Genomic DNA, 24,340 nt, shown 5'->3' on the forward strand with positions numbered 1-24,340 from the left:
TTGCTCTCGCCCGCAGACGTGACTCCCAGCCTCGCACTTTTGGAGCGGGAGGTGCTGCAAACGAAGCCCGAGGGGGCAAAGCACGCAGTAGGAGTCTGGGTCCGGCCGCAGCCCGGAGAGCGATTTGGGGGTTTTATTTCTTTGATGGTGAATTTAGAAAAAAAAAATTTTTTTTTTTCAATTTGAACCAGTAAAGCAGACAAGGGCAAAAGCAAGCCAGTCCCTCGTGCTGGCTCACCGGCCACCGCGCCCAGAACCTGCCTGCTTCCCAGCCGGGCGAGCGGGCCGAGGCGCCCGGCTCCTACCTTCCTCCCGCCAGCCGCCTGCCGGTCCAGCCGCCGCGCTTTGGGGCGGGGAGGCCGTCCGGGACGGAATACCCACCTCCAGCCTTCGCGGGCGGGCTGGGACGAGGGTCGGGCCCCGACTCTCTACGCCCCGTGCCCCCAGCGCTGCCCAACCGCTCCCCAGACCCGTCCTCCCCAGGTAGCTCGGGTGGCGGTAGATGCCGTTGCGGGAGGGCGAAGATTTGGGGCTGCTCTGGCAGGTTGGGGATGCGAGGAGGGAAAAAGCAGAGAAAGACAGTGAGAGCGCGCGCGAGAGAGAGCTCTTGTCTACAGATTTATCCACATAACATATATTTATGTAGCATTTTTTTCTCTCGACACTGATCAATGCGCACTCGGATCGCTGGGCGGACTTCCTCCAAGCCGGCTCGCTTTTTCAAGTCTAAATAAAGGGAACCAGATGGGAGAAAAAAAGCGCCCATTCCACCTTCGCCGCCGCCCCGCCCGCCGTCCCTGCCTTTGCTTCGCCCGCCTGGCGCTCTAATAGAGCGCAGCTCAGGGGATAACGCCCCCCTACATACCCACACGAAAATGAAAATCAATGTTTTTTTAAAAAAACAAAAAGTTGCACCTGCTGCTATTACAAAAAGAACCCCCGAAAGGCAAAGAGGAAGCCAGCAGCCCCGTTCCTAACTGGCACCCGCTCCCCGCGGCCGCCGGGCCCGGAATCTCAGCGCCTCCCGAAGAGCCATGCGCCTGGCGCTATTTATAGCCGGGGGCCGTCTCGGACTGTACCACCGCTGCTCGCCGGGGCCGCCGACAGGGGAGGCGCGGCGGGGCCGGCGCCGCCCCACGCCACCCTGCTCCAGGCCGCCGCCCGCCGCCGCGCTGAGCCCCCCCGCCTTAATCTCGCCCTCCCGGCCCCGCGCCCCCCTCTTCCGCGCGCGCACACTCGCCGCCCCCACCCCTGGTCTGACTGGGAACTTGAACCGGTCCAGCCTGTTTAAACGCAAAGGACAGAGATCCTGTCTGTTCAATGTAAAAAAAAAAAAAAAGAAAGAAAAAAAAAGAAAAAAAAATCTGATCAGACCGAAAGAGAGAGAGAGAGAGAGAGAGAGAGGGAGAGAGGGAGAGAGAGAGAAGAGAGGGAGGGAGAGAGAGGGGGGAGAGGAGAGAGAGCGCGAGCGCGAGCGAGCGAGAGAAGAGAGGAGAAAGAGAGAGAGCAGAGAGCGAGAGGAGAGCGAGGTGTAGAGAAACCGAGGGGGAGAGAACCCGAGTGTGTGTATGCGTGTGCGTGTGTGAGCGCGAGCGAGCTTGCGAGGGAGAGGAGCGAGAGAGTGCGAGCAAGAAAGAATAAAAGGAAAGAAGATTTTCTCTATGTATATAAAGATGGCCACGTTAGCAAACGGACAGGCTGACAACGCGAGCCTCAGTACCAACGGGCTCGGCAGCAGCCCGGGCAGCGCCGGGCATATGAACGGATTAAGCCACAGCCCGGGGAACCCGTCGACCATTCCCATGAAGGACCACGATGCCATCAAGCTGTTCATTGGGCAGATCCCCCGCAACCTGGATGAGAAGGACCTCAAGCCCCTCTTCGAGGAGTTCGGCAAGATCTACGAGCTTACGGTTCTGAAGGACAGGTTCACAGGCATGCACAAAGGTGAGTGCACCTTTCGCTCCCAACTTTGCCGGGGAGAAAGAGCGGGCGGGCGGGCCGATCGGCCAGCGACGAACGAGCGAGCGGGAGACGGCGCGAGAGGGAGCCTCGGGCGGACGCCGAGGAGGGAGGCGCTCCGGCAGCAGAGACCGGGACTGGGGTGCGTGGGGAGCTGTTCGCCGGGGCAAGGCTGGGTTTTGGGCAAAAAGCTGATAGACGCGGTTTCGTGGGGAGAGAAGCGGGAGCAGAAGAAGAAGAGAAAGAGAGAGAGGATCGAGGGGAAACGGGGCTTGGATTTTTGGGTACAGCGACTTGAAAGACTGGGATGGGGACGTCTGCACCGGCCGAGCCCGGGACGCTGAGCAGACTGGCGGGCTCTCAGCCGGCCGGGGACCAAGGGTGCTGTCCATCGCCGTGGTGCTGAAATACTAAGCGGAGGTGGTTTTCTCCTTCTCCGCTCCGGGCCAGAGTAGCAGGAGCGCAGCCGTCTAAAAAGAAGAGAGGTGACAGATTCAAAGATACATTTTTTATTTCGCTATCAATTTAACAGTAAACTCTCCGTGTCGAGCTGTGTGCCTGAATAATCCGGTTGTGGTGCGAGTGGCGGAGGAGGGGTTGGGGGGGTTAGTTGTTTGAAGGAAAGGGGGACAAAACCTAAGGTAAGAATTAGCAAAGAACCAGCCATCCCCTGGGTGGAGTGGGGGGGTCAGGGAAGCCTGGATGATCCCCTCCTCCAGAAAGCAGGGCTTCGAGAAAAAAATCTGTGTGTGAAAGATATGCATTTTGGAGGGTGTATCCTAAATTATCCCAAACTCACCATGCAGAGAGGTTTATAGTACATCGTTTCTTTCCCTTGAAGCAATCATTACTAGTGAGTGCTTGGAGGAGGGGGAAACAGAATGATCAAAGAATTAAAACCCAGCAACTTTTTAGGAAAGTGGTCATGGGAATTGTCTGCAGCCTGCCTGTTTTCTCCTTGTTTTATTATCTTTAAGGCAGAGCCCCAAACGTGTTCAGTTGTAGAACGTGTGTGGGTGGCTGGTGGGTGACGAAATTAGCCCAGTGCTTGCTCCCTAACAGTAATGTATAGGATGTGCAGCGGGAATTAATCGGGGCTGGAGCTGTGTAGGCAAGTTAAATGCTTTCTGAGAGAGATTGATCGTCAGGCAGAGAAGGAGCATTGGGCTAAGGAAGTTGTAAGGGATGTGTATGGACGTTCCGTTTTTAATAAACAGTAGTGTGGAGAGCTGCTGAAGATGCTGTGTTAGAGCTGGTGGTTTAAAAGATGAAAACACACACACGCACATGCACACCTACCCACACACAGAGGGCAGCCTCATCCTTGGCCACAAATGGGCTATGAACAGAGCTGATCCTCCGGCACATTAGGTGCAGAGCGCGGAGCTGTCTGGTTCTCTAAGCAGCAGTGGTTTTCACTATCACAGCCTCCCTCCTTCTTCAGCCCTCCCTTCATCCGAATACTAAGCAGAGCTCCGAACTCTTCATAGTTGGAGTCCCAGAGAGCAGTTTTTATTGGCTTTAGCATCTTCCAGCTTGCCTGCTGAGGAGTAAATCTTAAAGTTAATGGCATGTTGAGTAGCACAAAAACATAGCAGAATGGAAATATACTGGGTTTGCTGGGGTGGGGTGAGGGTGGGAGCTGTAATGGAGAGAGAAACCAACCTTTATTCAATATGGAGAAAATGTCTGTTCAGAAGAGAAACTGGAAAGGTGGAATGGGGAGGCAGTCTTCGAAATAATATCATTTTCCCCCTTTTTCACCCTCCTTCTCAAGTCAACCATATCTCTGTAGTTTTTCCCTTTCCAATCAAGCTCCCTAGAAGCTAATCAAGGTTTGTATTAAACCTTTGTCATTTTAATATGTCCCCAGATTTTAAAATAGCAATAATGAAAATTAAGAAGCAGAGGTAGAGAAATACTTTGCCCATCTTAATGATAGGTTCTTGTGGGGATTTGAGATTTTAAAGTTTAAAAAAATCAGTATCCACTAGAGGTAAAAAGACAGTTGTGAAGAACTGAGCTTCCTATGAGATCTGGGTTGGAGCACTTTATTTGCTTCTTTATTCCAAATGAAGATAATCTTAAACAATATTCCTCGGTTTCTTCTCACGATCGCTTGCTAGTATCATCACTCTGTTTCTGATGTTTTGGGGGCTCCCTTTTACTATAGCAAAGATGTAGAATTATCATCATCTGCATCAGCGAGGTAGAGAAGGTTAAGATATAGTCACATCGTATGTATCATACCATATATATGCATACACATATCTGGCGAGGATTCCTATGACAAGCAAAACTTCATTTTCTAAATAATTCCTCCTCTAAACTGGCTCAGTCAGGGGCAGGCAGGCCCGTTGGCTCTGGAATGCTGGGTGCTTCATTGTCAAAGCTCACCCTTCAGAGCCTGAGCATATTTTTTTTTCCTATGAAACTTCCTGCCTCTCCATCCCTCAGATTTTTATAGGCAAGGTTGGCCCACAATGTCCCTAACAGTGCTGGGAAGCTCTGAGAGAGCTGAATAAATGAGACAGTTTCTGAGGCCTGGTTTATTCATTCCTAGAAGAGTTTGAGCTCCTCCTTCAGTGATACCGCCTGATTTATTAGCTAATCCTGATAAACTAAGCTTCCGGCCACCTTAAAAAATTACTTGCTTGCCATTGGTGATTAATTACTGTTTAGTCAAAAGCATGATGAGGCTTGAAGAATGAGGGTTGCATTTGACTTCTAGATTTCCCCCAAGTCTAAATTATAACATGAGGCTAGGGATAGAAACGTGCCTTTGTTAAGCCTGGTTTTGGGGTATATTTGTGGCTTTTTCTTTCCCCTTCTTGAATTTCTAACTTCTAATGAATCATACTGGGATAAAATTGAGAGACATGACAGGATACTGGCCTTCAGTGTGGATGGAATACATATGCTACTGGTTAAAAAAAGAAGAAAAAAAATAAGTAAAAATTAAATTAAGTACATGAGATTTCAGGTGGGTATCCATTTGTTGGCCACCTGCCATTTCTGGTAACTAAAGAAGGAAACAGTTCTAAGGGTTAATGGAATACCTGCCATGCGTAGAGTGAACCTTAAAAGGCAATTACTCCAGTCAAATTGGGAGTCTGGAGGAGGGAGTAGGTGTGTGTTGTGGAGAAAACCCGGCCGTATCGGAGAAAGGCTGTTGGGCTGGGGAGGCAGCAAATAGCAGTTGTGGACTGGCGTGATTACCGTAAAGGTAAATTCACCCCCTGGAGAACAGAAGGCAAATGGGTAGGGGGAGATCTGGGCGCTAGGCAGAGAGAGAAAGAAAGGAAAAAGCCCAGAACAATTTGAAGAAACAACACCTAAGGAAGAAAACCCAGTTTAATGCAAACTCTCCCGGCTAACTCAGAGTCTCCTTTTCTCCCCCATTAGAAGCACTTCGAGAAAGATTGTTTTTCCAGGCTCCAAAGAGAAAGACATTAGGCTATTGATTAAAGAAGAGAGAGGCAAACTCCCAGGGTATCAGCAGAAGTGAACTGAGGACGAATTTTGCCCCGTCTTATAGAATTTTTCTCCCTTGGAGAAGGAAACAGGTCATCCACTAGTCTAATTCTTCCCTTCTATCACTTTTTATTTATTTCTATTTTATTCCTTGTATTTCCTGAAAAACAAAGGCAGTGACTGAAAATACGTACACACACACACACACACACACACACACACACACACACACACACGACTGCTAACACACACACACATACACAGTTAGTGGATCACACATGAACAAGCCAAAATCCATTCATAACTTTGGTCTTATCTAGCAGGATAGGAGGCAGCAAAGACTGAGTTACTGGGAGACATAAAGACTAGTGCTCTCTGGATAGCCATATTATAATGCATTATCTTTAAAGTCATTTAAGTCCAATTTAAGTGGTATTTAGTATAATATTTATGAATTAATGTGATCTAAGCATAGGGCTGTCCCCAAAGGTTTAAACAGCCTTTACTACTGATATGTGCTTGTTCCCAGAGCCTGCGATGCATTTTAATCTAAACAGCTAAGTCCTCATCACAGTCCCTCTTGTTAACCAGTCAGAACAGATCTGTGGCCTGGATAACCACTCTGCATTGAGATTTTCCCCTGCTGCATGGAGGAAAATCTACTCTAGTGGCAGCCCAGGGGCTCCCAACCCAGGAGCCACAGCATCAGGGATGTCGGGCCCTCATAATTTCATACTACATCCAGAGGGAGGGTGGGGACAGAGTAATGGAACCTTCTGTGCTTTGAGCTCTGGAGAGTATATCATTTAGAAATATACTCATCGTCAGATGCACAACCTCTCATTTCAATGGTATCTGAGTAGTAAATTCCTCAAGCCCCTTGATTTGGGGTACAGCTGGGAGAAGGGGAAAGGGCAAGGGTTATGATTATGTTCGGGTGATTTGTGACCATCTTCATAAAATTATGTCTGGTATTTTTGTGTAAGAGGTAACAATTCTCAAAACATCGAGTTTCTGCCACTTGACTTCAGCTGAAAGAGCTCATTGGTTTTTTTTGTTGTTTTGCCTTTTTTTTTTTTTCCTGAGATAGGTGAATTAAAGCTAGTGAGGTTCTATCTGATTTCTGTTTTCAAATGAGTCTAAGAGACAGGGAAGCCGAAGTATCAGCATGGGCATCAGCTCAAGTAAGATGAACCTTTAAAAACTACTCGGAAAAATGAAAATTCAGTTCTGTCCAGGGAAAAACATTAGCAGAATGGCTGGACACACACCTACAGCTTTTAAAAGAAAGATTTGCCTTGTGAGACAGAGATGTGGAAAATGAGATAGCTGTAATAAGAAGAAAAACATTTAAAAATAAGTTTCACTAAAGAAAATTAGCAATAGTAATTGTTGCAAAGTTAAAATAAACCTAAACAACTGCCCCCATTAAAAAAAAAAAAAAAACCTCCAAATTCCAGACATTGATAAGTATCCTATCTAGGAGCAAAGAAAAAAACTATTGGGAATTGATTAGTTTATTTAAGACGCTGGTGGTTATTTGCTGGTTGTGCATGATTTCATTTATCTTTTAAACAGACTTCCCGAGAATTGACACACACATACACACACACACACACGCACACCACACACAGAGATAAATCAATATGCACATGTGCACGTATATGCATCCATGTGCAAGCATGACTAAGCGCATCCCACACATATGGGAACCAGGGCTGGCCTAGATTTTACTGCAATTCAACAGGGAGATGTTAACACTCTTTCTCCCCCACCCTGCCCCACTCAGCTTTAATGGGGAATTCTAGATTGGGTTGAAAGAACCCCCTTGGCATACTTTCACTCTCTCCACCTGCTCCAGTTGGCTGACGTTTGTGACTTCTCAAACAAAAAACAAAATAAAACAAAAAGGAAAGCATTTCTTGAATGAAGTCATAGCTTTAAAACAACCCAAAGAAAAACAATTACAAACACGTATGCCATAGATATGCAAACGTCCCCTCAGTTCATGCGTATTGTAAAGTTTTCAGAGTGCTTTCAAAGAGCTGATTGCTGGGGGGCTTTCCTGATACCCAGTGATCTCAGCACTCTCCGGTGACTCGAGCAAAGGCCATTATCGCTGTCGTTATTATTATTATCATCATCATCCTCATTATTATAATTTATAGACCAGGATGGGAGAGGAGCTTCTGAGTGATGCCTGAGGAGATATCCAAAACACCCACTCTTTGGTTGAGAAAAGAGCTGGTCTCACTTGCTTCTGATGGATTTAGGAAAAACACTGCACAGCTCACACCTTCCAAGTCACCAGAGGGTGGTCAGTTTCCAAACTGACCCAGGAGGGATCTCAGTATAGAAGATTTGGAATGAGTACTCTGTAGAGGAGAGGAAGATGCAATAGAGAATGAGGCCCAACATCGTAGGCAGAAAAAAGGAAAACTGAAAGTTGGAAGGCCAAAATGCCAGCCGCAAGCTGGGATCACTGGTTGACAGTGGCTGAAACTGCAGCAGCTTCTGAACTTGGAAGGGAAATCCCATGTGACATGCTGAGAGAAGAGCTCGAGGGTGTGAAAATCTGTGTGTGTCTCTGGGTACTGGAGGGTTGGGGGAGGGAAGATGCTGCAGCCTGCGTGGGTGTTGGTGTGAGTGCATGCGTGTGTGTGTGTGTGTGTGTGTGTGTGCATGTGCGCACAGGGAAGACATGACAAATTCAAGTGTCGTGGAGATGATGTTAGGGGTAGTTTCATCTTGCAAGGCTATATGTGTGATCAGGGAGATGGTTGATGAAGAAAAGAGGAGAATGACGCTGTCCTTGTGATTATGTACATGCTCCACCTCAGAACTCGTGGCTTGGATTTGTCAATGATCTAAGTTCCAGTGTGGAGGCGTGCTCTTGTTCATCTGCCTGATAGCCCCACTCAGAAGTCCAGGTTGGGGAGAGGGTTCATCTCCCCCCACACATCACTCTTCAAAGGCTTGCCCACTTCTGCTCACCTACTGACTCATTTTAGAAATGACCTTCCATCCGAGATCTGAGTGGCCAGCCACAGAGCCCAGCTCTCTGCAGAGATCATTCCCTCCACTCTCTGCATTCCCTACTCCACCTGCTGCCACTTGGCATCCCTGTCCAACTTTTCTTTTGTAGTGCTTTCACACATACACACACACACACACACACACACACACAGACATACACATACAGGGGAGTTGACCGAGTCAGTCCAGCTAGGCCCTGGCAAGCAAAGGACTGCATTAGCCTGAATGCACACAGGGGTGGCAGGGACCTGGTGGCCCGCCTTTTGGGCTCTCTACAAGGAAATCACATCCTCTTCCTCTACTTTTAACTTTTCTGCAGCCCCTCATATACACATATTCTCCAAGAATCACAGAAGGCATCTAATTCTGCCCAAATAGCCTAGGGAAGGGGCACAGAGCCCCCAGCTTAGTTGGAGCCCTTTTATCATGCTGTTCCAACTCCCTCTTTTCTTTTTTCTCCTCGCTATTTAAGATGCCCTCGAAAACCCACAGTGGGTCTGAAGAGAAAGATACATGTTCCACTTGGCAACGTGAGGGTATGGTTAAAGATGCCAGGGCAAGAGGACGATGATGGGGTAGAAACGGTGGCAGAGGAATTCCCAGAGTTGATGTGCTTGCCCTAAGGGCTTCCTCCATCTCCACTCATCCAGTTTCCAGTGGCCCCTGGATGGGTATAAAGCCGAAGATACAGCTCTGCCCACAGAAACCAACAAAGCAGCCAGGTGGGCAGCCCCAGGGTAATTGCCCTCCTTTCTGTGTCCCTCCGGGGGCAGAAGGGGATGTGTTCAGGACCAAGGAGTCACAGGGCTGCTCCCCTTCCACTCACGCCACCTTTGGTTTCCCTTATCCTCCCTTGTATATCTCCCCTTCAGCATAAGCTGACTGACACTCAAATGAAGCAGTTCCCAGCAGCTCAGCTCAGGAGCAAATCCTACGTGGCCATCTGCAAGGTGTAAATAAATGGGTGCCCTCGTGGAGACAGACATAGTTCTGGTTCCGTGAGGATGGAAGAGCCAAAAATATTGATCAAAGCTCAGGAAAAAAAAATTGATAATGAGCTGGCCTCCAACAAGAGTTTAGTTGACGGAGACTTCTGAAGGCCGGCTCTGGACAGCACATAAAACTGGCCACGATGTTACTTTATTGCAATACACTCTGCTTTAATTAATTAATCACCTTTGTTAAGAGCTGCTCCAGATCAAAGGTTTCTGGATACTTAGCAGATCTTACTAACAAAGCCCCCATGCATTAGGCTATCCTACTGCTCACGGTGAGGCAAGCAACCTTACTTCCCATTTTCTTTCCTCTTAGCCGTGGCTTCTTCCTCTTTGTTAAAGATGAATGGATCTTACCGCACAGCCGTTCTGTCCTAGGATGGGGACGGTGAGGGGTGTTGCCCGCTGAGGGCATGGGGCTTCCTCTCAGCAGCTGTTTCTAAAATTACATGACTAAGACTTGGTTCACCTTCAAATCTATCTGGCTGAAATGGGGAGTGTCAATAGAATAAAAACAGAGCTCGTGGAAATGCAAGAGATGTGTGTATGTGTGTGTGTGTGAGTGTTTGTGTGTGTAGGCACGTGCATAAGCAAGTATGTGCACATCCACATAAATATTATGGGATCGATACATTTCACATCCGCTGCCCACACCTCTTAACTTCTCCCTCCTGTCTCTTGAGCACCTGTGCTACTGTCGTATTTCACTCTGAGAAATGCTCGGAGCTGAAGCGTGCATAGATGATGCTATATTGAACCAAGCCATTGTTTGGATTCGGTTACGGAGTCCGGGTACGCATTGAAGGATGGTCCTCGCCTGGCGTAGGTGGTGCCTAAAGAATCTACTTCTCAAGATATGACAGGAGCCTCACTCTCTAGAGTCCCCAAAACCTACAGACTGACAGGTGACTTACTTGAAAGCAACCCTTGGAGTCATTCTAGGAAGATTTGAATGCCATACGTGGCTGTTTGTTCATTATTCTAATTTAATGATGCAGTCACACCTAATTAATCCATGTCTGGTTTATTCACACACTAAGTCTGAGGATCCAGAAGATCTCTCTAGCTAGCTGGCTTCCCTTTACAGGGGCGAGTGAGGGGGCTCCCCCGGCAAGTGAGCGTGTCCGGGTCCAAACAGGAACGGATCACCGTAGACAGACTTGATGAAGGCGCTGTCCACCCACGTAGGAACGACAGCAGTTACAGAGATGACAGCAATCAGAGACTAGCGACGAGATCTGTGTGCCTGTGTGCACACACGTGAGCACACAATGCATGCATTCCACCAGGGCAACCTTCAAATAGGCAACGGGCCACACCCCCAGTGTGTACAAAACAACACGGCCTTATGGAGTGTCAAGCATTCCTATGATTGGGAGTTTCGGTGCAGAAGGTTGTGAGACTGAGCTGAGTCAAACTCCCCTCTCTGGCCTGGAGAAAGCCAAATGCATTGCTGCCGCCGCACAGATAAAGAGACTGAGGCCGGGAGCAGCAAAGTGCAGTCTGCAGCGTGGCCCTCAGCGGACCTCCCCATAGCTGCTTCTGGCCATACCGCTCCCAGTGAGTGCTGCCTCTTGCCTGGCAGGTACATTGAGAGAACAAGGATCAACCTAATAATATCCTTATAAAGCCAAGCCTCCTGTGCTAGTCCTAGGAGACAAGAGGCATCCAAAGATCAAACACTACATCACAGTGTATTTGTAAGCACTCTCTGATACAGCTACCTCCCTATAATGCTCTAATTGACTATTTGATCAGCTCTAAAAGGCCCGGTGTTCAAGACAGACTCACACACATTCACACACTCACACACATACCCTCCCCACACAAGCACACGCATGCAGTCTCTCTCTTGCACATGGCACTTACCCACACCAGTCCATCCAACAAACATAGATCTGCACAGGAGACGCTTGACGTTGAGTGAAATCACACACCTGAGATCATACATTCCCGTACATTAATGGGCTTATCAATAGCTCTTAAAGAAATGTGACAGCCAGCCCAGAGTGATTCAGTTGTATGGACAAAGGTCAGCATATAGATATCCATTATTAATAATATCAATATCTTGGTTGACCAATATAACCAGAAACTGTATCATGTCGCTGCTGATGGGCAAGTCTAGGAGGACTCCTCTGCAAGAGCAGGAAATTATGCCCATGTAAAATTAATCATATTGACTGGTTCTAAGAATATACGGAGAGGTGAAGATGTTGAGAGCTCTTTCCATGGTGGGAAAGGGGGACCTTGTTCCCAGAGGCTCCCTGGTCTTGAACCCTTGGAAAGCACCCAGGAAGGAGGTGTCTACCAGGGCAACCTTCAAATAGGCAAGAGGCCACACCCCCAGTGTGTACAAAACAACACGGCCTTATGGAGTGTCAAGCATTCCTATGATTGGGAGTTTCGGTGCAGAAGGTTGTGAGACTGAGCTGAGTCAAACTCCCCTCTCTGGCCTGGAGAAAGCCGAATGCATTGCTGCCGCCGCACAGATAAAGAGACTGAGGCTGGGAGCAGCAAAGTGCAGTCTGCAGCGTGGCCCTCAGTGGACCTCCCCATAGCTGCTTCTGGCCATACCGCTCCCAGTGAGTGCTGCCTCTCGCCTGGCAGGTACACCAGAAAGAACGCTTTCCCTCATCCGGCCTCCGCTTTCCAGCGGGGTGAGGTAGAGGAGAGGTGTTCTCTGGACAGGAAAAGAAAGAAATAGGATCCCCTAACCATTATCCACCCAACATATCCACATCTTTCTGTCAAATCAATACTTGGCTTGGCGTGGTCTCACCGGATGGGGCACAGAGAGCATCCCTGTACCCACTGTGTGAAGAGGTCTATCTCTGAGGGGTGGTGTGAGTCTGAAGCGGCATCCCCAGTTACAGGGCTGGATATTGGCCTCGGGGGGATGTCAGTGTGCACCCTTTGCAGCTTAAAGGTCCCAGGAAGAAAGGCACCCAATCCCATCAATCATGTGACTGGGTTCTTGAGACCAGCAGAGCCAGGGTCTTTTCTTGTCAGCCTTGTTGGTCAGGTTGGTATGGTCTGGACTGTAGAAGGCCGTCGCTCACTCAGTCTCACCTCCAGGCACAGTGAGCAGGAAGGAAAGGGAAGGCCATGTGTCCTTGGCCTTGGAATTGTTGTCTGGCATGCCCCTGGCCTCTCATGGCCTTGCGCACTGGAGCCCAGCTCAGGCTGTTCCTGGTCCTCCTTGGCCACGCTGGGCAGCACCTGATCAGGTGTTCTGAGGGAGAAGTGGACAGCAGAGACTCCAGTGGCCGAGGGCTTGGCAGAGAGAGACGGAACAGAGCCGACAATTTGGATCATTTCTTTTCTCTGTTCCCAGAGCCTGTGCAGGTAGCTGGAAGGGAGACTGCCTTAGAGGCCAGGTCCCCCGGTGGGGTGATGATGGACGATAGGAAAGGAACTGCTAAGGTGCAGGGGAGATGCCTTTGATGTGAAGGAAGGAGAGGAAATGGTCCCTGTGGCTGGGGTAGGAGCGCTTGGAACTCAGCAGACAGGCCACCTGCCTCCCCCTCCTGGCCTCTGGCACACTCAGAGTCCCTCCAGACACTTACACCCAGCCCTTGGGACCAAGGGCCTTGGCCAGTCTCTGTTCCCTCCCCCGTGCTAATGGCCCAGCCTTGTTAGCTGAGGCTACCTTGGACAGTTCCCAGATCTCTGGACTTGCCCACCACCGGGGCCCAGACTAGGCATGGCCACAGAGGTGTTTGGGGAGGGTGTACCCTCCTGGTCCACAGAGCCACACCGCTGCCTCGACCCCAGAGGCCTGGGTCTAAGGAACTCTAGGAGAACAGCCCAAAGCCAAGAGGCTAGGACCCTCCTGTAGACCCTTTCCCTACCTTAGGGAGGGGTCCCCAAACTGTGCATGTGGAGGGGCTCCCCTCTCCTCCAGCAGTTGCCTGCCCTCTGACCGTGAGAGGGAGAACTTCCTACTCTCAAGCAGGGCCCCTGAAGCCGAGGCGCCGCTCCTGCCGCAGTCCTGGCTCGGTGTCCAAACCTCTCCCGTACACCACTCCTTACCCCTACAGGACAAGGGGGGCACTCCTCTTACGCATGGGAGCCCCGTGTAGGAGTCGGCTGCATGGGACCCTGAGCCCAAGCCTGGGGCACCAGCAAAACAGCACCAAGATGAAACAAGAGAGGAGGATCAGAAGATCCAGAAAGTATTGTAGTTCAGTATGCAGGTGCGTTGGGTTTCATTTCAAAAATGAATAATTCGTGTAGGGTTTAGTACGGATTTTATTCTTCATTCCCTGTGTTGCGGCACCAGAATCTTTTCTATACTTAGGGGTCTGACATGGGTCCAACTCCAAACTGTTATATCCCTCAGCTTTTGCAAAGGACTCTCCAAATGCCCCCAGAAGGCACACACGCACACTCAACCCTGTGCCTGACCACCCGGGCCTGGGCACAGGATTGATTAGTTAGTGATCATTTGGCACACCTGCCACCCAGGTCCAGCTGAGACCCCAGGGCAGCAGCTCCAGGGCACCAAAGTTCCGTGGGCCATCGGAGTGAGAGGCACAGAGCGGGAGAGCCACCACTGGCTTATTTCCAGGCTTCATTTTCTCTTGCAATTTTTTTTTTTTCTTTGCGGTACGCGGGCCTCTCACTGCTGTGGCCTCTCCCGTTGCGGAGCACAGGTTCCGGAGGTGCAGGCTCAGCAGCCATGGATCACGGGCCTAGCAGCTCTGCGGCATGTGGGATCTTCCCGGACTAGGGCTCGAACCCGTGTCCCCTGCATCGGCAGGCAGACTCTCAACCACTGCGCCACCAGGGAAGCCCTCTCTTGCAATTTTTAAAACTCTTTTTCTTAAAATCTGAGACCTCCGCTTTGCTCTCATCTTGATTATTTCAATAAGTAAATTATTAGATTTATTTTAGAGTCAATTCTGTTGTTATTGTGTGGGGCAGGTTTGAAAATCCACTGGAATGAGAAGTAAAGGGTGAGGCCTGGGGCTGGAAGGGACGAGGCAGCCGAGCAGGTCCCCAGAGAGAGGAGAGGAATGCAGATAACCGGGCGGTGTCTCGGCTGGGAAAGCGCGCCCGAAGGCAGCAGTGAGCAGCCAGTCCACAGGCCAGGTCACAGTGGCAGGCAGCTGGACGGGAGGACAGGAGCAGAGGCCCAGGCGGTGGCCGCAGAGCTGCAGCTTGGGGGCGCCAGGTTCCTGCTCCCTTCTGTGCGAGACCCCCGTCTGCGACTCACACTGTCTCCAAAGCCTTGGTTTGTTTCTCCCGAGTTTCTCAAGTTTCTCAGCAAAACATTAACCCTGGATGTTCTGACTTATGTCAGCTGAGCCAGGCTGGTCCACAACAGAGGCCACAGAGCCGGGAGGAGAGGGTCCCCCAAGGCTGGCAGGAGAGGCAGGAGAATCCGGCTGGGGCAACAGCAGGGGAGTCATTGACCCAGCTGCAGTCTGCATCTAGGGCATACCAGCCCCATGCGGAGAGCAGGGTGCCATGCCTACCCCCGTGGGGCAGGGCAGCCTTCTGCAAAGCAGAGAGCAAGTGCAGCATTCCAATCTGATGGGGGAGACACTCAGGGAAGACAAGGGTGGGGTGGGGGCAGAAACACACCTCCCTCAAGGAGGCAGATTCATGTGCGACTCAGGTGCCCTAAGGGTCAAGTCTTCTCCTCGGAAGGCGGGAACCCACCATCACCACTGAGAAGATCTGGGTGTGCTAGGAAGCAGCAAACCCACAAATATAAGACTACCCAATGCGAATGTCCTGTGTGGGGAATGAAGGACCCCCCCCCCAAAGAGGAGTAATCAGATAGGGGTACCAGCTTCCGGCCCAAGGGGCTTGGCCCCAGGCTCCCAGGTAGAGAGGGTGGCAGAAGCCCGGCTGGGACATGGGAACAAGGCAGGGCAGATCCCGGAGGCTAGCTTGCTGCTGGCCTGCTTGTTTTGTTTCGTTTTGTTCCATTATGTTTCGTTTTTGTCCCACTGCAGTAAAGTCTTGTTCTCAGGCTGGTGGATAAAGGAATTTCTCACTTTGAATAAATTTCGACCTACCACCGGCCCAGCTGAGAGAGAAGAGTTGGGCGCAGGGGTAGGTGGGTGGGTTGCAGGTATGTCTGAGGAAGGTGGTGACACACATAGGACCTGCAAGGACAGGCCTCACCTTCTTTGGGGCTTCAGTATCCTTCAGCTGTCCGAACGGCAGCCCACTTGGGCTGAGAGATTACTCATGGAATATTTCAACCCGTGCCCATGTTCCCTGTCACCTAGTCAGGAATCCAGACTGTCCCCAAAGCTTACTCAGCTGAACATCCCGAGCAGTAAACTGGGTGTTTCTAGAGGTGGGAATCTCTCCCTGGCCCTCTGCCCTTCCTCTGTGCTGGCCCCCAGTTCAGGAGTGGCTGCAGGAAGCCAAGCAGTGGGTAAAGCCCAGGACAGCATTTCCTGGGGTGACACTGGTCTTGTGGCTGAAAGAACCTTGGCAGTTCCCAGGAAGAACCACTCCCAGTGTGGACAGCACACCCAGGCAAGGGTGTCAGGCTCCCTGGGCAGCCTGTTTACTGCATGGGAGCAATTGGGGGTGCTTCCTCCATCTCTGGGAGAGAAACCCAGCCCAGAGAAGCAGGAAGAGATGAGGTGATCTTTAGGGCCCCGAACACAGGAGTGTTTGTGGCCGACTCTTTAGCGGAAGGAAAACTCCCCTCGTTCAGGCCTTCCACAGAGCTTGACCCTGCAGCATCTTCCTGACCCCTGGGATTTCTCAGCGGGGGAGCAGAACTGGGCCCCATCACGGAGCTGGAGTCCTCCAGTGCCCCCCCCCGCACCTACTCTACGCTCCCCCGATGCCCCCAGGCCCCAAACCCCAAGCCCCAGGGCTCTCAGGGCACAACGGTCCCCAACCCAAATGACCTCCCTTTCCTATCCCTTCCAAGTCCTGCCCCTTGCTGATCTGACAAATCAAACTGGGCAGATGCGTCCCTAGCGGCTAATGGACACTAATGAGTTACCGTCACTGGTGACATGTGCCTCGTACAGGGACCTTTTAGAGCCCAGATCATAACCCAAAGAAACATCTCTCGTGGTGGGATTTCTGGCACAAGCCAAGCCAGAGGGAGAGGCCGTGAGGCTGGGAGGCCTCTGGCTGCTCCCTGGGCATGGGCCCACCTGGCCTAAAGCTGTGTGGCCAGGACATGGACCACCCCCTCCCACGCCACAGGACCAGATGAAGCAGGCAGCGGAGGGGCTCAGACCCTGCCTGTCTCCCAGCAGGGCCGGCGCACCCAGGAGGCTGCCAAGTCAGAGGTCTAATCAAATATTAAACACAGTCAGTAAACTTAAACCAGTGCCGTATCTGAAGCGCCGAGTCCCTTCCCGAGAGCAGCCCAGCTCCAGCTCAGGGACGTTGCCAGGTCAGCTTTGCCTGGGTGCAAGGCTGGGGGCTTCTGGGCCCATGCCCCATGGTGGGCAGGAAAAGGGGAGACACACCGGGACCGTGGCAGGGACGGAGGCTCATGGTTTTTCTCCTCCATTCTGTTATTCATTTCCTCTGATTTTTATCTCATCTCTCCTGATTGTCCTGGTGAAACTTAATAGACAAAGTGAATTTTTATTACATCATCAATATAATCTCCAGCTAATCAGCAGACTCGGGGGCCACCGCAAGCCCTACAGCTCCTCATCTGGCTTCATAAATAGTAGGGACAATCGCTGCCAAGCGTGACTCCTCCACCTCCTCCCAAGAGGCTTTCTCCCCACTGCTCCCCTTTCCCAGACCTATTCTTGGGGTTTCTGCCTTCCCACGGATCCCCCCCACCCAGTGGGCCACATTGCCGGTCGATGGAGATATCTTCCCCATTCGTATTTTTAGTTTTCTCCCTCCCAGCTTCAGCTGTTAAAATCACAAATCTGGGGCTCGTGTTTTGAATGCCAAAATAGCCTAATGTCGACTGATTTTGATTCTACTTTCCTCTGTGCTCAGAATATGATATGTCATAAGATATTACATAATCCGATAGATCACAGTATATACTCTAAGTCACGTTATATACCAAATTAAGTCATATATTTTACCGTACCTGTATAACCTATATACCAAAGGTGTTTTGGTCATTTAAAGTCAGATCTTGTATCTTATAGACTGTATCATACATGTTAAATTATATATTTCATTTGTATTATAGTATGCCTTCCATTTACATAGTATTTTAATCTGTAAAGGGCTTTCTTGTCTATTACCTCTTTCATCCCTATTGCAACCAGGTACAGTTGATACCTTTTTTATAAAGAAAAATGGAAAAGGGATCATGAAGGAAAATTACAACCTGGTCAGATCCTGCCAGGATACAGCAGAACGGCTCAGGCTCAGAACAGATGCCGGCGAGCCAGGGAAGGGGCCTGGGCGAACCAGAGGGGGCAGAGGCCTGGCCAATGACCAAGTAGGCAGATTCCTGGGGCCTGGCCTGGGCAGCCCCTGGCCAAAGGGCAGCGATGATTTAAGGAATGTATGATTGGTTTGTCTGTTTCACCACCAACCTGCCCAAAGTTAAAGGTGAAACTGAGTGTATCTTCTTGGGAGACTGAGCCTGTTCATTAGCTCAGGGTGTCTGCTCCCCTGCTCTCTGGGGCCACACCACTCTGCTCTGTAGTGGTTTGGATTTGGGGAAACCAGCAATCATCACTTAGAGTCAAATCCCATAAATAAGGTGGGTGACAAGGCTATTGAATCTGACCTTGGGTGTCCACACCCCCGACTGTTTGAAGGAAGGGGGAATCAGCTCCTTGCAGGCAGATCAGAGCCAGCTCTGGGAGGCGCCGACCACCCTTCACAAAGTCTCCCCTCTGATTCCTGTGCAAAAGTCTGCTTGTTCACATCTCTCCAGCAGATGAGCTGCATGCATCAGAGGGTCTCGGGAAAGCTCCTTCTCTCTGGGCCTGACAGTGCAAGGGAGGCCTGGATCCTCAGAGGGGCCCCTGGGAGCAGGCAGTGTTTGGCGCTCTGGACACTGCCTGCTTGCAGAGGTGGCTGGTGCACGAGGGATGGAGCTGGACGCCTGGTCCTCGCCCTGCCCAGCCCTCTGGCTCAGAGTCTCAGCTTTCTCCTCTCTAGAATCACTGCGGTGACCCCTGTTCACCCCACCTCTTAGGGTCATTGTGAGGATGGAATGAGCTAAAAGGAGGGAAAATGAGGTGTAAAAGTTAAAATCTCCAGGGCCATTGTCACGTATTGAGTGCCAGCACCCCCATCAGCACACAGAGAGCTCTGAAAGTCCTGCTCACTCAGAAATAGGATGCTTGGGCTGACATCAGGATGGACGGGAGGGAATATTGACAAAGCACCTACTACATGGCGTACACGTAGGACTCTTGCTTATTTTATCTCATCAAATCCTCGTGACAAAACTGCGACAGAGATGTCACTGTGCCCCTTTGAATGCCACAGGAACAGAAGCTTGAAGAGCAGGAACTCGACGGAGCTTACGCGCTATGGAGACGCAGAGCCAGAATTTGCAACCATATTTGTCATATTCTCAAACCCCCCACATTTCCATGAATGCAGCTCCCTTTATGGAAGTAAATAAAAAGATCACCTCTTCCATCGCCGTCATTTTACGGATGGGGATACTGAAGCCCTGTGACATTAAAAGCTAATGTTTTCTTAAATTATCCCACACCACGTTTTACAGAGGTTCTGAAAACACACACACACACATACACACACACACACACACACACAAGTACATATACACATTACAGACACACAGAGATAACTCACATAAACACACCCTGTTACAGACACACACACATGTATAGACACACAAAGAAATATATACTCACAGACACACATAGGAACACACTCACATAAGGACACTCAGATACCCATCTACACAAGCACACACCCCCCAAAATATAGATATAGCACACACACATAAACACATTTCACAGACACAGACATGCAGAAACATACTGAGTCACACATAGACACAATAGACACACACAGACATGCACACATAGAGGTACACACACAGACATAGATGCATATACTCACACAGAAGCACACACTCACACACCAGACCTCAACAAGGCTTAATTAACCATAAGGCCACAGGCACGATTTAGCCCCATAACTCTTTAGAAGTAGAAGCAAAACCAGCTGGTTTAGAGAAAGGGATGACAAGGGCCCAGCTTGGAGGCAGGGAGGGAGCCCGGTGGCCCCCGCAGCTCACCTTTCAGCCTTAGGCCAGGGGCCAAAAGTCATCTCGCCAGCGCCTGTGTGGCGCGGGAGCCCCGTAAAGGTCAAGGCCAAATCCTCGTTAGAAATCAACAAATCTCCAGAAGGCATTTGCTGAGAACGCTCCGTCTGCATTTGTTCTTCCACATCCACCCCCAGGATCCTGGCCAGGTTTCTGCTCAACTGACCAAGACCAAAGGAAGGTCCTGGAGAAATTTGGGGCAGGCCTTCCAAGGACCCCCCAGCCCTGTACATCTGTCCTGGGCAGGTCTAGTACAAGTAAAGCCAGGCCTGTGACCAGAAGAGGCACCTCCAGGAAAGAGTGACTGGAAGGGATGAGACGACAGGTGTAGGTTTGCAGCCCATCTGTCCTGGAGGCCAGCACTCGGGCTGCCTCCTCTGTGGCTCCTAGCACTGAGGGAGGATGTCTTCCCACATCGAACCTCTGCTGTCCACCCAGGCCTGCCCCTGGCCTGCAGGGCTCCTGTCGGTCTATGGGACCACACTTTACCCAGGCTTGGCAGACAAAGTGGCCCTGTCCATCTGTATTAAGAAAATACACACACACACACACACACACACACACACACACACACACACACACACACACACTACATGGAGCAAAGGGTTAGCAATGATGCAATGACAGGGAGCTCATCAGAGAATGGGAAACATATGGTTTTCTTTAGGATAAAATCCTGAGGGTTTGGGAATGAGTCCACTAAATGTTCACCTCCTGAAGGACGAACAAACCATTTGGAAACTGAGATTTTCCTGGGACAATGGGGTGGGCCTGCTCTGCCATGCACGGACCTGGGCCGGGTGTGTCGGATATGAGATGCTCTGGGCTGCCCTGGGAGGTGGTGTGTATGTGTTGCCCCGTCCCACGTGACCCTACTGTGCTGATGGGCCGTGAGGGGTGAGGCTCCGTGGGCAGCTCTGGGGACCATGGAGATAGATATGAACGGCCACGGCGTGGCTAGCTGCTGGCACACGGTGAGTCTGTTCAAGGCATGCTGTGTGGATGCGTGTCATCTCCTTGTGTTTGGCATTACTGTGTCCTGTGAGTCTCCTGCATGCATGTACACGTATGCTGATGTTGTATGGGGCATGTGTGCGTGTCAGGTACAGGAGAGCAGTGATTTCTGCCCTGGTTCTGGAAAGGGATGTAAGGGAGCAGAGGAGGCTCTTGCTTGTTCCTGCACAGCTGCAAAGCTCCCTCATCCTGGGACCTGCTACCCAGGTGGGTCCCCCCTTTCTCTCAGCCCAGGGGGATCTCATGCCAGAAACACCTCTGCCCCCATCCTGAAGCTCAGGGTCTGAGCAGAGCTCTGGGATCTGTAGCCCTTGCCTGTAGCCTCTGTGAGAACAGTGTGTGTGTGTGTGTGTGTGTGTGTGTGTGTGTGTGTGTGTATGCACACACACTGCCTCCATATAAGCACACTGCAATCTCAGCTGGGGAGGCCCAGGCAAGGAGCCGTGTGGACGTGTATGCCAGAGGTGCTGAGGGGACGCCGGCGTATGGGGGATGTCAGGGGCCCAGGTGGGCCAGTTTCTAAGTTACAGATTGTAAGTCTATGACTAGAGTTTCTACCAAGTGCACGTGAAAAACGGCAGAAAAGATGGGTCCAACTCCCTGGGCAGGCACTCTTGAAGTTCCCTGCAAATGTGTGTGAGTGGGGGGGTCTCTCGAGGAGCCTCTGGCCAGGGTGTGGGAGAGGGGTGGGGGAAGGTCTGGGGGAGGCAGGGTCCCACACACGTATTGTATGGGCAGCCTGAGTGGGTGGGACGCTAAGGGAGACTGTCCTCCAGAAACCTCGCTGCTTTCGTGGATGCACGGCTGGGCCATCTGTGGCATTTTTCTCACATTCTGCCCACAGCTTCCCCTGGGAGATGAGAAAGAGGAGGTCGGGACTCCTCAACTTCCGGGTAGCCCTGCACACCCAGCTCCTCTCGGAGACAACCGAAAGTGTGGGGCTGTGTGTGTGTGTGTGTGTGTACGCGCGCGTGACAGACAGAGACAGAGACAGAGAGGGAGCTTGCGGGGAGGGGCAGCAGCTATGGGAAGAGAGAGGGCCCCCTCCCCACTGCCTCCATCTGGGTGGGAGCAGATGGTACTCAAACTCAACCAGCCCAGAGGCAGGGCTTGGAAGCAGTGTGTCCTGAGGGAGGGACAGCGCAAAGGAGGCCAGGGTGAGGTTCCCGGGGAAATGCTCCCGGGCTGAATGCATCTCTGCCCTCCCGGATCTGTCCTCTGTCCAGACACCCAGGGTCCCTGAGCCCTGCCTCGCGTCTAGCTGCAGGGGCCCTGTTCCTTTGCTTCATCTCTGGGCCACTTGAGGCTGATCCAGCTCCTGGGGTGCAGACATGAAGGGCAGGCTCTTCCTAAGTCTGACCCCGGCGTGAACTCACTTTGCTCCGAGGCCTGGCAGGAGAAAAGCCGTCCTACCTGCCGCCATGGGTTCTAAGGTCTTGGGCTCATCAGGAGGGAATCACCATGCTGGACTCAAATCCGGGGTCGTCATCTGTGCTTTGCCTGAAACATCCTCAGCAGGTAGCCCCCAGGCACACAGAGCCCTTAGGTGAAATCTGCCTTGTTTTCCCGCAGCCGAGGACAGACCCTGACCCTCCCCTGCCTTTCCTAGGTCCCCTGTGTCCAAATTCCCTGGAAATCTGATGAGAAGTGAAGATCCTGGCCTCTGCCTCAGACCTTGGAACTCCCAAGGTTTGGGACTCTGCAGCTGGAGAACAGCTCAGCAATCTCCAATGCCTGGTCCCCAGAGCCGCCCGGTAGCAACCCCCAGCCCCATGGTCAGTACCCAGTCCAGATTGCTGCTCCCTCCTGATTCAAAGCTGGACACCCTCCCAGCATCTCCTAACTTCCTGCACCCTGCCTCATGGCCCCCGGGGTGCAGCCTTCTTCCCCAGGGGAATGACTTCCTGCGCAGCCGGGACCACAGGATGACACATAAATCCCCCTCCTCAGGCTACCATCGTCACTGCCAGAAACACACGTCTTTCCCACCAGTAGGAAGGGGTCCTGACCTCACACTCTCACATCTTCCTCTCACACACTCACACGTGGGCGCACACACATTCACACACAGATACACATCCAGACATACAGATACACACAGGTGCATTGACAAACACAGAAACACTCACACACACACAGACACACATACACACAGATACACACATGGGTTACGCTATTCTGTTCCCAGCTCCATGGAGTCATGGCTGTGCTCAGCACCTCCCACGGCTTTCCAGGCCGCATTCAGAGGAAGGTGGTGTCTCCAGAGGTGGCCAGGGTCTGTGAGACAGACAGTCCTGAGGTCAAACCCCAGCTGTTCCACAGACAAGATGTGTGACCTTGGGCAAGTCACTTTACTTCATGGGCCAGCCTCAGTTTCCTCGTCTTGCAAATGGGAACATATAAACTGTCTAAATGGGTTTATTTCGAGTATGAAATGCAGTAATCTAGGCAAAGCAGTTAGCACAGTGCCTGGAACACGGTAAGCCTGAGATGAATTGTAGCTGTATAATAAGTGAAAAAGAAAAAGAACTGATAGAATTCCCATCCCAGTGACTCGCCTCTGGCCTTGCTGCTGTTGCGCTTCCTGGGAGATCAGTTCCAACTGCACCTCTGCTCAGCTGTGCCTACCCAGTGCACCTCTTCCCTCTGCCTCCCCCAGACCAAAGCCTGTCCCTTTGCAGAAACTGCACTGAGCATCTTCCAGGAAGCCTCCTACAGCAGCAGCTCGAACCTCCCACCCAGGGCCTCAGACCCACTGCGCCGACCTCCTGCCAGTGTGTGTCCATTCTGGGTCCATCCGGCCTCTCCTTCCCCCATGAGCTCCCCACAAACACCCCTGCGGGCCTCGGCTGGACACACCTCAGGCACAGATCCATGGTGGCCACCTTCACTCACCTAGAGGGACAGTCACTCTGGCCCTGGCAAAGGCCAGTTGCTTTTTTAATATTAATTTTATTATAATTGTTTTCCATTGTGAGCAGTACCATAGAAAAAATCATCGAGATGGGAAAGGAGAAGAGAAGGTACCCGTAGTCCCACTCTCAAAGATGCTCCTGTGAATGTCATGGTGATTGTACTTAGGTCTGGCTGACAGGTCCACTCAGAAGCAACACAGACAGAGCTCGCTTGCCTACAGTGCACCCAGTGTTGGGCTACACCTTGTGTAAGAAGCAGAAGGAAGAGCCACAGCCACTCGCACCCCCCACACCCCCTAGGAGGCTCACAGGCTCGAGAGGAAATAACACTGGGGAAAATGATGCCCAAAGCACAAATGAAACACAACCTACCACCACCCACCACCAGCAGATACCACTGTGTGCCCAGGTCATGGAGGGATGTGCAGCTCCTGTGGCCAGGGTTTGAAAGTGGGTAGAAGCCCTGGGTTCTTGTCCAGGGGGCCCTGGAGTAAGTCATTGGGCTTTTCTAGATTTCCACTTTCTCACTTGGGCATGGAGATAAAATCGGTCACCTCTAAGCATGCTTCCTGTTTCACAGTCTATCCCCTACCAGGTGAAGTTCATGCTGGATTTAGAGCCCAGGGTTGCACAATAATGAGGGACTCTTGGAGGCTGGAGGCAAGTGTGGGAAGATCTGAGGAGTCGTTCAGAGACCACAGTCAGGGGTCAGAGGT

At 51.3% G+C, this 24,340-nt stretch overlaps 1 protein-coding gene across 50 annotated transcripts in view; it reads left to right on the forward strand.

Annotated features, from left to right (window-relative positions):
• Positions 1 to 1,373: 1,373 nt before the first annotated feature.
• The window catches only part of CELF4 (CUGBP Elav-like family member 4), a 299,515-nt gene continuing 276,548 nt past the window's right edge, over positions 1,374 to 24,340 (forward strand). For 21 of the 50 annotated variants that reach the window (XM_004283441.3, XM_033412280.2, XM_049697926.1 and 18 more), the window contains exon 1: positions 1,379 to 1,947. In XM_004283441.3, coding sequence (XP_004283489.1) covers positions 1,662 to 1,947 — 286 coding nt within the window. In that variant the 5' untranslated portion in view covers positions 1,379 to 1,661. Of the gene's footprint in view, positions 1,948 to 24,340 lie in introns of all 50 variants that reach the window. The other 29 variants (XM_033412264.2, XM_033412295.2, XM_049697922.1 and 26 more) reach the window with 5 other exon arrangements.

This window comes from Orcinus orca, chromosome 15 (assembly GCF_937001465.1).
Source record: "Orcinus orca chromosome 15, mOrcOrc1.1, whole genome shotgun sequence".
Lineage (NCBI taxonomy): Eukaryota > Metazoa > Chordata > Mammalia > Artiodactyla > Delphinidae > Orcinus > Orcinus orca.